Here is a 14,633-nt window from a genome sequence, read left to right as displayed (position 1 = left end):
CCTGCCTCCACTGTATACCTCCCAAAACTAAGGGACAAAATCCTGGGTTTTCTGATTCTAAAATCCATTTTCTTTCTACTATATCAATGCCTCATGATAATGTTTGTGTCAGGCACTTTCCTTCCTATACGGTCTTTGGAAGAGGATGATGGGAGACAAGAAAGAAAGAGGACAAGAACATACCCTTCTGTCTGAAGGCTTCCAGAGAGTGAGCACCACTCACTTTTGGTGAGGTTTCTCACTCTTTGGAGTATATATCTGGTCTCTCTGGCTACCTTTCTAGAGAAGCAATGTTTGGGAAAAAGAGACACATCACAGAGTTCATTAGCTATAAGAACCTCCTCTTTATTCCACAAACAGAAGCTGGCTTTTGGAGCTGGGTAGGATAAGGGCTTCGGCCTTTCCCTACCTCTGTATCAGACCCAGGAATAAAAGTCTAGATCTGGTGACAAGGCCTTTCTTCAGGTGGAAATGAAAAGTCCTGACATCCACTCAATCCCAAGTTAGGGGGCAGGAGCAATGATGTGGGGCAATTCCTTGGTGAGGTGAAAATCAGCTTGGGGCAGGCTCTTCCAAGCAAGTTCTAATATGCCATAATGGGCCATGCCCATGGGAAGCATGGTATGCACATTGTTCTGCCCTTGGAGGGATACCACCTCCTGGAACACCAGAGGACCTTTAGGGATGTGGGAGTGACCACAAAACAAGTGGTAGAACAACCGCTCCCCAGGAACTAGCTCCGTGGCCTTTAGGGCCTCTTTGTAGATGATCTCACGGGATTGGGGTTGCTCTCTCAGTAGCAGCTCCTGCAGCAATCTCTGGATCCCAGGCGACTTGAGTTGGTACAGGTCCATGAGGCGGTAGAACTGTTCTATCCAAGCAGCACTATCTTTTGCATATCGCTCCTGCAACATCCGCAAAACATGGTACAGTGCCACAAATGTCTCCCATAAAGGCACCTCTTCCTGTTTTTTAGAGCTGGGCTGTGCCTTCTTTTCCACTTTGGGCAATCTGGGAAACCTGCCCTTATCCTTAAAAGCCCAGAAGTCCTTTTGAAACATCAGTGCTAAGGTTTGTTTTTCCACAGAGGCACGGGCACCTATGAAAATGTCTCTTGTGGCAGGATGAAAGTGTTGCGTCTCCATTTCCTTGAGGGCACTGGATATCTTTTCAGCCCGGGCACTTCTGTAAGGCTCTCCTAGAAGATACCAGTTTATAGCCTTTGAATCTGGAATGCTTTTTGTAGCTAATGAGGACTTTGGTATGGGGAAAGCCAAAGCTTTTAAACGGGTTTCCTTTTCCTTTCTTTTTATAGGAGGGATCACTTTCAGGTATTTTGGACCCACGGGCTTTGTACTGGTTTTTGATGTTCGTGTGCTTTCTGATTCTAGGACCTGCCTATGGCGGTAAGTGATATCTTCAAGCTTGGCTAGTTGCGTCCATTCTAAGATTCCCTTTGAGGGAACCTTTGAGGTGAGGTCTTTGAGAAGCTGGCACAATCTGTGGAAATTGTCTCTGGAAGGCTGTTCTCCTGCCTCCATCCGTTCTAGGACATGTTGGATCCACTCTCTATCTGAGAGACTTAAGTCTGCATGTATTTCCTCAGCCAGGATTTGGGAAGTAGGTAATTGTACCTCTGTCTGTTCCATCAGAGATGGATGACGACACAAAAGCCACTGCCACCTATCCCCTAGTGGTTTGCCTTGGAGTTTCTGAGATTCTGTGGTCTTCCTCAACATGTGGGATAAATATGGGGTCTTTAAGTCTGGCTCTTGGGATTTCAAACCTGTATCCAAATCTTGTAGAGGAATGGGCTGATATTTCTTCAACAGTTCTCCTTGTTTACCCATAAACCTTGTCTCTGCAAATGTCCTGGGTGTCTCCAGTACAGTGGCCTTATCTTCCCAGGATGACATTGGCACTGGTGTAGCCTCTTCCCTCCCCAGAGCTATTGAGATCAGTTTCTTGGAAGGGATTCTCAGAACTTCCAGATTTATATCACTGCCTTCAACCTTAGGGAATCTTTCTCTAATAGAAGGGACTATTTCTCTTTCTCCTAGGTCCTTTCCTCTTTTTTCTTGTAACTTAAATAGTTTCTCTTTTTGAAAAATCTCTTTTTCCTTGTCTACCTCCTCTTCCTCTTCTTTCTCACTCAAACTTTCAATCTCTTCCTCACTCATACTTTCATCCTTCTTCTTAAACACTTTCTCCTCTTTCTCCTCCTCTCCCTGAACTTTCTTCTTTTTCTCCTCCTCCTCCTCTTCCTCTTTCTTCTCCTCCTCCTCCTCTTCCTCTTTCTCCTCCTCCTCCTCTTCCTCTTTCTTCTCCTCCTCCTCTTCCTCTTTCTTCTCCTCCATCCCTCTGATGTCCTCCATCTTCTCTTCCTCCTCCTCTTCCTCCTCCTCTGGTTCCTCCTCCTCGTGTCCCTCCTCTTCCTCCTTATCCTCCTCCTCTGATAAACTCTCTTGCTCTACTTCACCTAACAGATTTTCTATTTCTCCAGAAAAGCTCTCTTCACTTTCCACCTCATCCATTTGACTGGTAAATTCTCCCTGTGGCATATCAACTCTTTCTAACGTTTTTCTCTTTCTTGACTTTTGTTTAAGGAATGACATTTCTTCTTCCTCTGTTATTTCTTCCTCCTCATCTTCCTCTATGAATTCTTTGTGTTGCCTGGCCAAGCTGCTTTCTTCCTCCGTCATTTGTTTCTCTTTCTTTATTAATCTTTTCATTTTCTGGGACAGTCTTCTCTCTTTTTTAGCAAGGTTTTCCTCATCTTTGGTCATTTCTGATTGTTCCTCAGAAATATCCCACTCTTTGGCATCAAGTGCATTTTGTTCTTTGCTCAATCTTCTCTCCATAACCAAGAATGACCTCCTTTTCTTTGTCAGCTGTATTTCTTCCTGGGTTAGTTTCCTTTCTTTTTTGATAAGATTTTGAAACATGTTTAAGACTTTTTTGCTCACTCTTGATGGTTCCTTGGAAATGTTTTCTTTAGTCAGCTTTCCTACTACTTTGGCTAGCTTCCTTTCTTCCTGAGCATATATTCTCCCTCCTCTAGTAAATTCTAATTTCCCCTCGACAATATCCCTTTGCTTGCTGGCCAATATCCTGTCTTCATGGACCATTATCTTCTCTTCTAGTGACAATTTCCTCTTAGTTAGTGCTAATTCATTCTCACTCAGTTTCCTCTGTGTTGAGGTGTCTTGAGTCTCTTCCTTGTAGAGAGTTTCATTTTCCTCAGCTAGTCTCACCTTCTCCTGGGCCAGTTTCTTCAATTCCATGCCCAATGCCTTTTCTTTCTTAGTGATATCCTCTTCTCTACTGAGCAGTTCCGCTTCTTGAAATATTTCCTTCTGCTCCATAGCTAATTTCATTTTGTCCTGGACTAGCTTGTGCTGTTTCTCAATCAGATTTCCCACTACTTGTGCCAGTTTTTTCTCTGCGTCAGCCAATTTCTCCTTCTTCTGGAAGAGTTCCTCCTTTTTCTCCACTAGCTTCTCCTCTGCCTGAAATGATTTCTTTCTGTATATGTCCACTTTCTCCTTTACTTCCACTAATTTCTTTCTGTTCTGGACAAGGTTGTCTTTGAGCTGGTACAAGTTCTCCTTTCTCTGAATCAATTCTACCTTCTCCTGGGGCAGCTTTTCCTTCTCCTGGGCCAGACTCTCCTCTCTCCTGGCTAGTATCCTCTTATTGTTTGCAAGTTCCACCTTGTCCAGGATCAATTTTTCCCTTTCCTGGGCCAGTTTATTTTTATTCTCCATCAATTGTTCCCTTCTCTTCGCAAGTCTTTCTTCTTCCTCAGGCAGATATTCCACAGCCTCGGCCAGTTTCTTCTCTTCCTGAATCAGCAGCTCTTCTTCCTGGACCAGTTTTTTCTCTTCTATAGTCAGTTTCTCCTCTTTCCAGGCCAGTATCTTCTCCTCCTGAGCCAGACCTTCATTTTCCTTAGCTAGTTCCTCCTCTTCCTGATTCAGCCGATCTTGTTTCAAAACTGATTCCTCCTCTTCCCCTGTCAGCTCCTTTAATTTCTGGTCTAGTTCCTTTTCTTGCCATGCCAGATCTTGCTCCTTCTGGACCAGTTTCTCCATTTTCTGGACCAGTATGTTTTTTACCTCAGCCAGCTTCTCTTCTTTCTTTGCTATTTTCTCTTCTTCACGAGCCTGTTTCTCCAATTTCTCAGCCAGTTTCTTCCTATTCTGGGCCAACTGCTCTGCTCTTTGGCTTAGCCGCTCCTCTCTTTGGGCCAGTTTTTCCCCTTTCTGGACAAAGTTCATCTCTGCCTGGACCATTTGGCTGTCTCTCTGAACCAGTTTTCCATAATCTCTGGCCAGTTTTCTCTCTTCTTGAGCCAGTTTTCTCTCTTCTTGTGCTAGCTGCTCTTCTTCTTGTGCCAGCTTCCTCTCTTCTTGGGCTCGTTTTCTTTCAGCTTGGGCTTGTTTTTTCTCAACCTGGGCCTGTTTATATTCTTTGTGGATCTGTCTCTGCTCTTCTGTCACCAGCCCTTCTTCTTCTTCCTCTTTCTCTCCTTCTTTTTCCCAACCCTGAGACAATTTTTCTACCTCCAGCACCAATTCCTTTTCACCCTTGAACTTTTGCTCCCTGGATCTGCGTAACATCTCTTCTCCAACCTGTGCCCCCTCATCCCATTCCAGCTTCCTCTCTCTCTCCTCCAGCTCTTCCTCATCTGGAAATATCTCCTTTTTGTCCTTTTGTGGTTTTTCCCCTTCCTCAAGCTGACTCTTGTCCCAGGCTTTTTTCCATTCATTCCAGGATGTCCTTCTTTCACTGTAGATCTGTTTCCATTCATCCCAGGACTTCTTCCAATCCTGCAAATACAGCTTCTTCTCATCCATAACTGGTATTCCTTCTTGTTCAACCACTCTTGCCTCTAGTTTGACCATTTCTTCCACTTCCTGACTCCCATCCATCTCTCTTTTGCTCATTTTCTTCTCTTTTTTATCCACTTGTATTTCCTTCATGACTGCTTTCATCTTCTGCTTAGAGGGTTTCTTAGAAGATTTGTGATCTTCTTTCTTTAGTATGTGTTTCTCCTTGGTTAGACCACCAGGTTCTAAAATAACAATTTTCTTTTTCTTCCTCTTTTTGGGAATCACCTGGGTTTCCTGTATGTCCCCCACTTCCTTTTGCACTTGTCCCTGCCCCTCTGGTATCTCATCAATGTCTCTGATCACCATATCCTCTCTAATTGCTCCTTCATGAATGAACATTGGTTTCTCCTCTGGCCAGGCTAAATCCCAGTCAAGGTCCTCAAGCAGAACCTCACTTTTTTTCTTTAGCAGGGGGCAGATCTCCTCAAAGAGCTCCCAGCTAGGGTGCTTATCTGCTAGCACCTCTTGAGCCATGGTCACTAACTCAGTGTTTAGAGATTCTGACATTTTTGTTTGGGAACCAGATATCCTCAGGGTCATAAGACGACATAGATCATCCCGCCAGGATGGGCCATCTCCAGGGGTAGCCCTGCGGCCAGGAGTTCCATAGGCACCCCGCCCTCTGGCTTTCACACTCTTAACAACTGGTTTTTTTACAGGGGATAGAGGTTCTTCCTCAATTATAACTTTGGCTTCTTTCGTCTTCTTCTTTATGGGTTTCCGAACTGTTGTTTTCTTGCCTCTTTTGTCACGTATTTTCCTTAGCATCTTCAGGGGCACTGTAACATCCTTCGAGACATCTTTCTCTAGAGGCTGTTGTTCAGCATCTTTTGAAATCTTTGGTACACTGCTGGTTGAAGACTCGGAATAGATGACTGTCTCCACCTCAGTTGGTGCAACTTTACTTTGATCACTTTCACCATCTAAGGGACTTGGCTCTGTGCCTATCTCTTTCATCTTCTTGATGATCCAAAACAGTTTGGGGACTGCACAAAAAATTAGGAGATGTCGATAAGGACAGTGTGGGAGGCTTAAATGAAACCCTCCCCAATATCTGGTATGAACTAAGAGGACTCCCATAAGAAATTACAACAGAGGGAGCTGAGGCCTTCACAAAAATGACATTATCTTTGCCTGATTCCCAGTTTCCCCACCCAATATCCTAGAGAGAGGAGCCTGGAAGTCTTCCCGAGTTTGGCTGAACTCTCCCTAGATCTGTGAAAAGACCTTTCCACTTATCTCTACTCGTATGTGATACCTCTTGACTCACTTTAGCCCTAAGTACCCTGCCTCTTGAAGACCATGAGGCATGAACTAGATCACCCCATACATACTACGCTTTTTCCCCCTTGCTTGGTTCCATCTTTGGCCTTTGCTGGGCTTGACCGCAACTTCAAATTCTTTAGGAATTGAATCAGATCGCTCGGAAGAGTATGTCATTTCAGAAACCCTCGAGACATCTAAAGAAAAAGTAGGCTTTTTATCTCTTTGTGACAAAGTCAGGTTTTCGTTCAATCGCTGTTCCACTTGAGTGTGAAGGATTTGGAGATCTGTGGCACGCATCCCCAGCAGACTGTCCAGAGTTTCCTGCCCAATCATTTCCTGCCTATGAATGTCAAAGGAGAAAAGGAGCATGCTGAATCAGGGAAAAGAGAGAATGATAAAGAAAGAACTGACATGGAACAAGCAGGGAGCTTGGCAAAGTGACCAACAGAGACTGTGTACCTGAAGGTAGAGGATAGCCAAGAAGAAGAAAAAAGTGTCTAGGAAGATCAGATAGCAATAAATGGAATGATCTGTATGGAGGCTGCAACGGTAGGAGAAAAAGATGAAAGGTGGAACTCAAAGGGGTATGGGGCAGACAGGAATGGGAGAAGAAACAGAGAAAGGATTGATCAGTCAGGGGATTGTCAGATAAGTCTAAGAATGGCAAAAGACTAGGAATAGGTATAAAGACAGGATAAGCCGAAGAAAACGGATGAAGAGACAGGAAAGAATGTAAGGGGGAAATGAGGAAGGGGAGATGAAAATTAGAAGTTGGTAAAGAACTGAGGAAAGCACAAAGAACTTACTGCATCTCCCAGAAAGTCTCTGGGTTCTGGATCAAGTTTAACAGTGAGGACTTGGAGTGGATTCCAGTGTCAGCCATGAGGTTCAGTGTCTTATTCCTCACTCTTTGGTCCTTGTCCATTAGCCCTTGGGCCAGAGGAATGGCAAAGAGATAAGTAATCATTCCTAGACGCTTCAGCCCTTCCCAGGCTAGCTCTCGGATCAGTGGATTAGAATTGGTTGTATCATCCAGCAGACGATGAGCTGTTTCAGAGCGCAGGGCTGGAGACACCTGGTAGGAAGCAAAGATTTGCCCTAGTGCACCAACACAGCATTGGTACTTCAGTGGAGGAGGAGCATACATCATCACGTTCAGTATTGCCTCAATCAAGCCATTAATAGCTATTTCAGTCATCCTTCTTCCCAGCCAGCTACGGTTTGCTGGGTCTGTAAGGACACTATAAGTTCCACCCTTGGACATTCTCTTTTCTATGAAGTCTTCCTCTTCCTTTTCCTGTGTATATTCTTTTACATCATGTTTATGTCTTACCCTACTGTGCCAGAAGAATTGTTGAGATTTATCCCATTCCAACTTCCGCATGGGTGAATGCAGGTTGCACTGTAGGTATATTGGGCTGCCCTCTGGCCAAAGACGGGCACGGATCACTGAGTTGGGGATATAGCAATCAGGAGCAAAGAGCCATTTCCGCCCATAACCAAAGTAGCATTTCAGTATCTGATAAGGATTGAGTCCATCCCAGGTAGTCAACTGTAGCTGGGGAGGAGCCATGTAGTGGGGATAAGGTTTGCTCAACCTTACATCAGTTTCCTCCTTTTCCAAGGAGCCATGTCTTGGGGCAGACAGTAATACGAGGCCCCCTTGCTCATCTTCTTCTATGACATGTGGCACAGTGTGGTCAAAGGCAATGGCCCGCTTATTGACAAGTTTCTCCAGACCCACCAGTTCCTGTTGCCCTTGCCCACGGTAGGTATACTTGGGCACAAACACAGTCTCAAAGGAGAAGAAGAAGCTTGGTAAGAAGGGCTTGGGGATTTCCAGCACTTCGTCTGCCATGCTCATAAATGAAAGGTAGACCAGCTGGGATGGAGGGAGCAGTTTTAAACAGGATACCAGATAAAGGCTCTGGTTGAAAGTCACAAGCAGGTCACCTCGATCATTTGCAAAGCAGAGTGGGCCAAAATGCAGGGATGAGTCCAGCAGGGCTACAAGTCTACCATGGAAGTTCCATATCCGGACGGAGCCATCAATACCACCGGTGACAAAAAGGCCCAAGGTCAGGCATACATCAAAGGATGTAATCGCACACCGGTGCAGAGGCAAGGTCTCTATAAACTTGGAGCCTTCCTGTGTCTCAGAGGACAGAAAATCATGGAATTTCCAGAGACGCAGGCAGTTCGTCTCTGTGATAGCACCCACAGACTTTGGCAAGAGTATCAGGTGGTTTAGGTGACAGCTGCTGAGAATGCTGGCCAGAGGTCGCAAGTGTACTTTGGTCCCATCAAGCACAGCTTCTGATAGGCGTATGTAGTCGTCCATTCCATAGGAGCAGAGCAAAGAGCATTCTCGGCCCCCTAAAAGCCCACCAGGCAGCGTAGAGAATGCTAATATAGCCCCAAAGTGCATGAATTTCTCTATTCGGGCACAGCTGTGCTGGGAAAGCACTCTTATCATACCACTCTCGTGTCCAGAGAACATAAGTCCTTCTAGACCCCGACCCAGGTGGAAATGCCCATAAGCCAGGCATTGTACTGCATCTTGAGCATTCGGTGAGGTGCATAAAAGATACTTGGCTGGGCAAGGGCAGCGGGTTGTGTCAAAGACCAGCACCTCTGAGCCCCCTGTTGCTACAAAGAGCTCTTCTTTATCTGGGTTATAGGCCCAGTCCACAGCTTGGTCCAGGATTGAGAAGGGCCAGGTGAAAACCAGAAGATCCCCGGTTACTGGGGACACAAAGCGTAACAAGCCGTCCTCAGTAGTGCACAGGATCCGGAACCAGTTGTTCCCACAGCGGACCCGACGCAACTGCTCTGGAGCAGAGCCACAGATGTGAAAGAGGCTATAGAAGCAGGGCAGACGGCGCAAGGAGAAAGTGTGGGTAGTTTGGCAGAAGAAAGTCGTGTTATCAATAAACTGGAGTCGACACAATTCCTCTCCAAGTTCTAGTTGTCGCAGTAGGTTCCCAGAAGTAAGGTTCCACTCCTTGATGAAACCCTCCTTGCCAGCTGTTAGCAGGGTGTGGGCTTCTGGCCGGCTGTGTATACATATCACTGACAAGGAATGGGCCTTGAAACTGTGGAGAGAGGAGCTCTGACTGAGGCTCCACACTTGGATGTCCCCAGTCCTATTTCCAGCATAGAGGTAACCCTGATCGACACAGGTGAAGCAGCAAGTGATAGAGGAGCCACTAGTGGTAGAAGTGAATCTCTTCACCTCTCCCAGCTGGCTCAGGCCCTGGCGCTCAAGGACCCTCACCACAGTCTCACACAGGGCTAGGAGGGAGCCGTCAGGGCCATTCAACATGATGTCCTGGACAAGCTCATCGCCAGGCATGGAAACCATGTGGGCAATTTGGAGGCCCTTGCCACTCTGCTCAATGATCCAGACAACCACTGCCCCAAGGATGCCAGACAGAAGCATCTTCATTTCCGGGTCATAGCAGAGGCAGTTGATGTTAAAGCGGCAAGGCACTATAGCCAGGGGTTTGAAAGACCGAAAATGGTCCCCAAAGAGCCGCAGGAGCAGGTCCCCACAGTAGGCCACGAGGATATGGAAGGAGCCTGTGTGTACCATACACTGGATGGGTGGCACTCGTTCAGTCATGGAAAAGGTTCTCTTCTCGACCATGTCCTCTGTTCTGCTCTTCATCCACACAACAGCCTAGAAGAGAAGAAGATGGGAACTGCCTAGGAAAGATGGTAGAAGAGGAAAGGGGGGGACATTCATCTATTTTTCCCTGTTCTTGTGCTAAGGAGGAATTGGAGGGTTCTAGAGTGGCTTTGCCCCAGGGTTATGGTGGTTGGAAATACTGTAGGAGCAGGAGGACTAGAACATTTTCCCTAATGTTGCCCCACTTCAGGAAAACCATAAAATCTATTTGGCATGGAGACTATAATGGGGGAAAGGATGAGGGGGGAATCCTGGACCCAGGTCACTTTATTTTATTTCTTTTGACTTTTTTTTAAAAGATTTTATTTATTTCTCTTTAGAGGGGAAGGGAAGGATAGGGAGAGAAATATCAATGTATGGTTGCCTCTCGTGTGTCCCCCACTGGGAACTGGCCTGCAACCCAGGCACATGCCCTGACTGGGAATCGAACCGCGATTTTTTTTTTGGTTTGCAGGTTCGCGCTCAATCCACTGAGCTACACCAGCCAGGGCTCTTTTGACTTTTTATAAGAGTTTACTTGAGCCAAAATGAGGACATGTGCCTGGGAGCAAGCTCTCAAAAGTTCCCCAGGTCACTTTCATTGAAGGTGCACATCCTCCTTTGTCAGTCTGGGGTGAGGAGTTTACGTGGACACGGCCCCTGTGACACGGGCTAAGAAGAAGAACAACTAGGGAGTTTTACCTGTATTTCTTTTGTGCTTGTTACCCACGAGAGGGAGGCAAAGAAGTTGGCATCACTGAAGTAGTAGCATATAAGCGGCATATTTTGAGGATGGCGAGACTCTTTGAACAGTATCTGGGACCGGTCACTCAGCACAACCACGCCACTCTTTGGGTCATCTAAACTTTGCTGGGGAGAAGCATGGCATAAACTAAGAGACCAGAACACAAATGCACTAAATGTATTCTCACTCAAGCCACAACTGAAACAGTTCCCAAAGTCATGCCACAACCCCAGGGACCACTCCTGTTATACCCACACACGCACAACTTACCATCTGTGGGACACCTACACTTCACAAGCGTGTAACAAAACCCCCAGTATGAAAGAACCAAACCTCTATAGGGCCTCTATGGGCAAATTTTATAGTGTGAGCACAGGGGAAATTGATGTCTTTCTCACAGGAAGTCAGCTATACCTATCTTCTAACTTTCTCCCTTCTCTCTTAAAGGCACATATGCCACAAAAGACACATTTAACAGATTAACTGGGAAAGTGAGTGCACTGCCATATACCCATGTGCAACGTAACAGGATGTCCCCCAAAGTCAGTACAGCTTTATATTAAAGTTTATAACTGCACTAAGTAAGACTTCTAGGACACCCTACCTGGCCTTTAAATTTGACACAGGAAGATTTCGTACGCACACACAAACTATATTATCCCACAGTGACAGAACATGTGCTATGCAGCGTGAACCTGTGACCCTTTTACACAGAGCCCACCATAGCTCACTGCAGTCGGCAAGTGTTCTCTCTGGTGCCCCCTCCCTTCTCTTCCTGAACAATTTCTCTTCCCGGAGGGTTGGTTCCTTTGACAATGCTCCAAAGTGTTCACCTTCCACTGTGAAAACATCCTTGAAAGAGGTCTCTAGACTCGTTTGGAAATGGGTGGCCCACTTCCTAAGGTGACAATTGTCTTTATGGTCTCCCCTGTCCACTCCCTGCTTACATGGAAATCTATGCTCCTCAGAAGTGCTTGTAACTATATTCAGACAGAGGCCAATAACATGTTTATGTCCTACATATACATTACCTGGCTATTATATAAGTCACTTATGAGGTATTTAAAATCCTTCCAGAGGGGAATCAGTCTGGGGGAAGACATCACCTTGACTACTCTGTTTTGCTCAGTACTATTGCTTAAAAACCTGTGAAAATCCAAAAAAAGTGAATTTAACCACTACTACTTTTTGACAAGCTCGGAATCAGAAAGCAAGACCCATGAACTCATATTTATTGCACACTTTTTGAATGTTAGGAACTATACACAGGACATACCTTCTCGTGTAACCCTCACCCCAGCCCAGTGAAGTAGGTATTACTTCATTTCAGTGCTGAGGAAACTGAGGCTTGGAGAGGGCACATAAAGAGGATGGGGAGTAAATCTTAGTTATCATAACCCAGTGGGATGCTACGGGTGAGGGGAGCAGAGGGGGGCTAGAAAGGGATACGAACCCAGGCAAACAGTTCTTTGCTGATGGCAGCCAGTTAAAAGAGCATTCTAGCCCTGGCTGGTGTAGCTCGGTGGATAGAGCACGGGCCTGTGAAGCAAAGGGTCGCCGGTTCAATTCCCAGTCAGGGCACATGCCTGGGTTGCAGGCCAGGTCCCCAGTAGGGGATACATGAGAGGCAACCACACATTGATGTTTCTCTCCCACTCTTTCTCCTTCCTGTCCCCCGCCTCTCTAAAAATAAATAAATAAAATATAAAAGAGCATTCTGCAAGGATTAGGAGTCCCCAAAGGGGAGGAGGTATGTCTTAAATGCAGATCCCTAGGGCCTGGCCTAGACTTACTGAAGCAGAATCTTAGAAGTGGGACTCGGGAACCTTCATATGTAACAAGCTCCCTAGGTGATTTGGTGGTGGACATTCAGGTCTTACTACTGAAATGGGAAATTGAGATACTGGGCCCCCAAGACTAGGGGTCAGCCCACCTGGCACAGCTGGAGAAAGGATCCAGCCACTTGGCCTTGCAGGTTTTCCCAGGCTGGTGGAATCAAGTAGCTTCCTTACATGTGAATCATCTATCATCCTCTTTTGCACTCTCTTGTCTTTGGCTTTCATGAGAACAAACTCTCACTTTCCTCAGTTGGATTGTGAATACATCCTACATTTTTTAATCCTCACAGGGAAGAGGATATGTTCACTGACTTGAGAGAGAAAGACAGAAAGAAACATCGATGTGAGGAAAACATCGATCCATGGCCTCCCACACACCCCCCGAACGGGGATCAAACCCACAGCTCAGTTATATGCCCTGGCCAGGGATCAAACTCGCAACCTACTGGTGTACACAACGACACTCAAACGAACTGAACCACCTGGCCGGGCAAATCCTGCTTTTAACAAGCCCTCTCTCTCAGGGAGTCTCTCTTTACTGGTCAGACAATGGGCTTGTTTTCCTCATTTGCAAAATGAAAATGCCAGTGTCGCCTACTTCACAGTATGGTTGCAAAGATGAGATAATTCTATTAATACTTTTTAAAGTACACTCTGAAGCAATAAACAATTATTGTGACTGCTGTTTTTAGACTGGTTTGTTTGTCAGACAAGTATTTATTTCCTTCCAACTGATACTTGGCACTTTCCTCCTGTTCTGGAAACATGAGTTAAATCTATAGTCTGGCCAGCAGAGGGCAGTGGAACCGAGGCCATCCTTGTGCCTGACAGATGAAGGAAATTCGTGAACTTTCAGTTTCAAGAAGTGACTAGAATTTCCCACCAAGATAGAGGCGGAGGGGGATACACTTTGTCTCCTCCCACAATCAAAAGAAGGACAAAAAATTTAGAAACAAAAACCCAGAACTGCCAGAAAATTGAACTGTAGGGAAATTCGACAACCAAGGAGTTAAAGAAGAAATACTCATTCAAGAAATACTGATAGGGGGGCCAGAGATGGGCAGCCGGGGTGGAGTGGACATGTGGCAAGGCAGCGGCTGGAAGACCAGGGCAGGCGAGGTGGCAGCTGGGACCAGGAGACTGAGAGGTCCCATATATACATACAGATAAACCAGGAGGAACAACTGGGGAGTGAGACAGACTGCACAACCTAGGGTTCAGTACGGGAAAAGAAAGCCTCAAAATCTCTGGCTATAAAGACCGGTGCGGGTTGCGGCAGTGAGAGAAACTCTAAGCCTCACAGAAGAGTTTGTTGGAGAAGCCCATGGGGTCCTAAAACTTGTACAAACCCACACACCTGGGAATCAGCACCAGAAGGGCCCAATTTGCTTGCAGGAAGTGGGGAAAGTGACTGAAAGCTGGCCAAGAGCTGAGCAATTGGCATTGTTCCCTCGTGGACCCCTTCCCCACGTACAGTGCAGAGACCTGAGTTGCCCCACCCTGGTGAATACCTAAGGCTTCACCCCTTACAATGTAACAACTAAATCAAGGCCAAAAAAATAGCCCAAATGTAAAAACAGATCAAAGCTCCAAAGATAGAACTAAGCAATGAAGAGCTAGCCAACCTATCAGATGCACAGTTCAAAATACTGGTAGTCAGGATGCTCACAGAAGTGGTGGAGTGTGGTCACAAAATAGAGGCAGAAATAAAGGCTATACAAAGTGAAATAAAGCAAAATATACAGGAAAACAACAGCAAAGGGAAGGAAACCAGGACCCAAATCAACAATTTGGACAGAAGGAAGGAATAGACATTCAACCAGAAAAGAATGAAGAAACAAGAATTCAAACACATGAGGAGAGGCTTAGGAACCTCCAGGACAACTTTAAACATTCCAACATCCAAATCATACAGATGGCAGGAGGAGAAGAGAAAGAGCAAGAAATTGAAGACATAATGAAGAAGAACTTTCCCAATCTGGCAAAGGAAATAGACTTCTAGGAAGTCCAGGAAGTTCAGAGAGTCCCAAAGAAGGTGGACACAAGGAAGCACACATCAAGGTACATCATAATTACATTACCCCAAGACAAAAGATAAGGAGAGAATCTTAAAAGCAGCAAGAGAAAAGGAGACTGGTTCTTACAAAGGAGTTCCCATAAGACTATCAGCTGATTTCTCAAAAGAAACCTTGTAGGCAAGAAGGGCCTGGAGAGAAGTA

General features: G+C 45.8%; 1 protein-coding gene across 1 annotated transcript; it reads right to left on the bottom strand.

Moving 5' to 3' along the window:
* Window positions 1-503: 503 nt before the first annotated feature.
* Window positions 504-11,679, bottom strand: WDR87 (WD repeat domain 87). Its single transcript, XM_037030816.1, has 5 exons — window positions 11,608-11,679; window positions 10,534-10,701; window positions 6,968-9,843; window positions 6,230-6,501; window positions 504-5,881 (listed from the first exon to the last, which is right to left on the bottom strand). The coding sequence occupies exons 1-5, from the start codon at window positions 11,677-11,679 to the stop codon at window positions 504-506; spliced, it is 8,766 nt and encodes a 2,921-aa protein (XP_036886711.1).
* Between the last annotated feature and the right edge of the window lie 2,954 nt (window positions 11,680-14,633).

Source organism: Sturnira hondurensis, unplaced genomic scaffold (assembly GCF_014824575.4).
Source record: "Sturnira hondurensis isolate 20B ecotype Veracruz unplaced genomic scaffold, ASM1482457v3 Scaffold0020884, whole genome shotgun sequence".
Taxonomy (NCBI): Eukaryota; Metazoa; Chordata; class Mammalia; order Chiroptera; family Phyllostomidae; genus Sturnira; species Sturnira hondurensis.
This window is presented reverse-complemented; position numbering and strand designations above follow the sequence as displayed.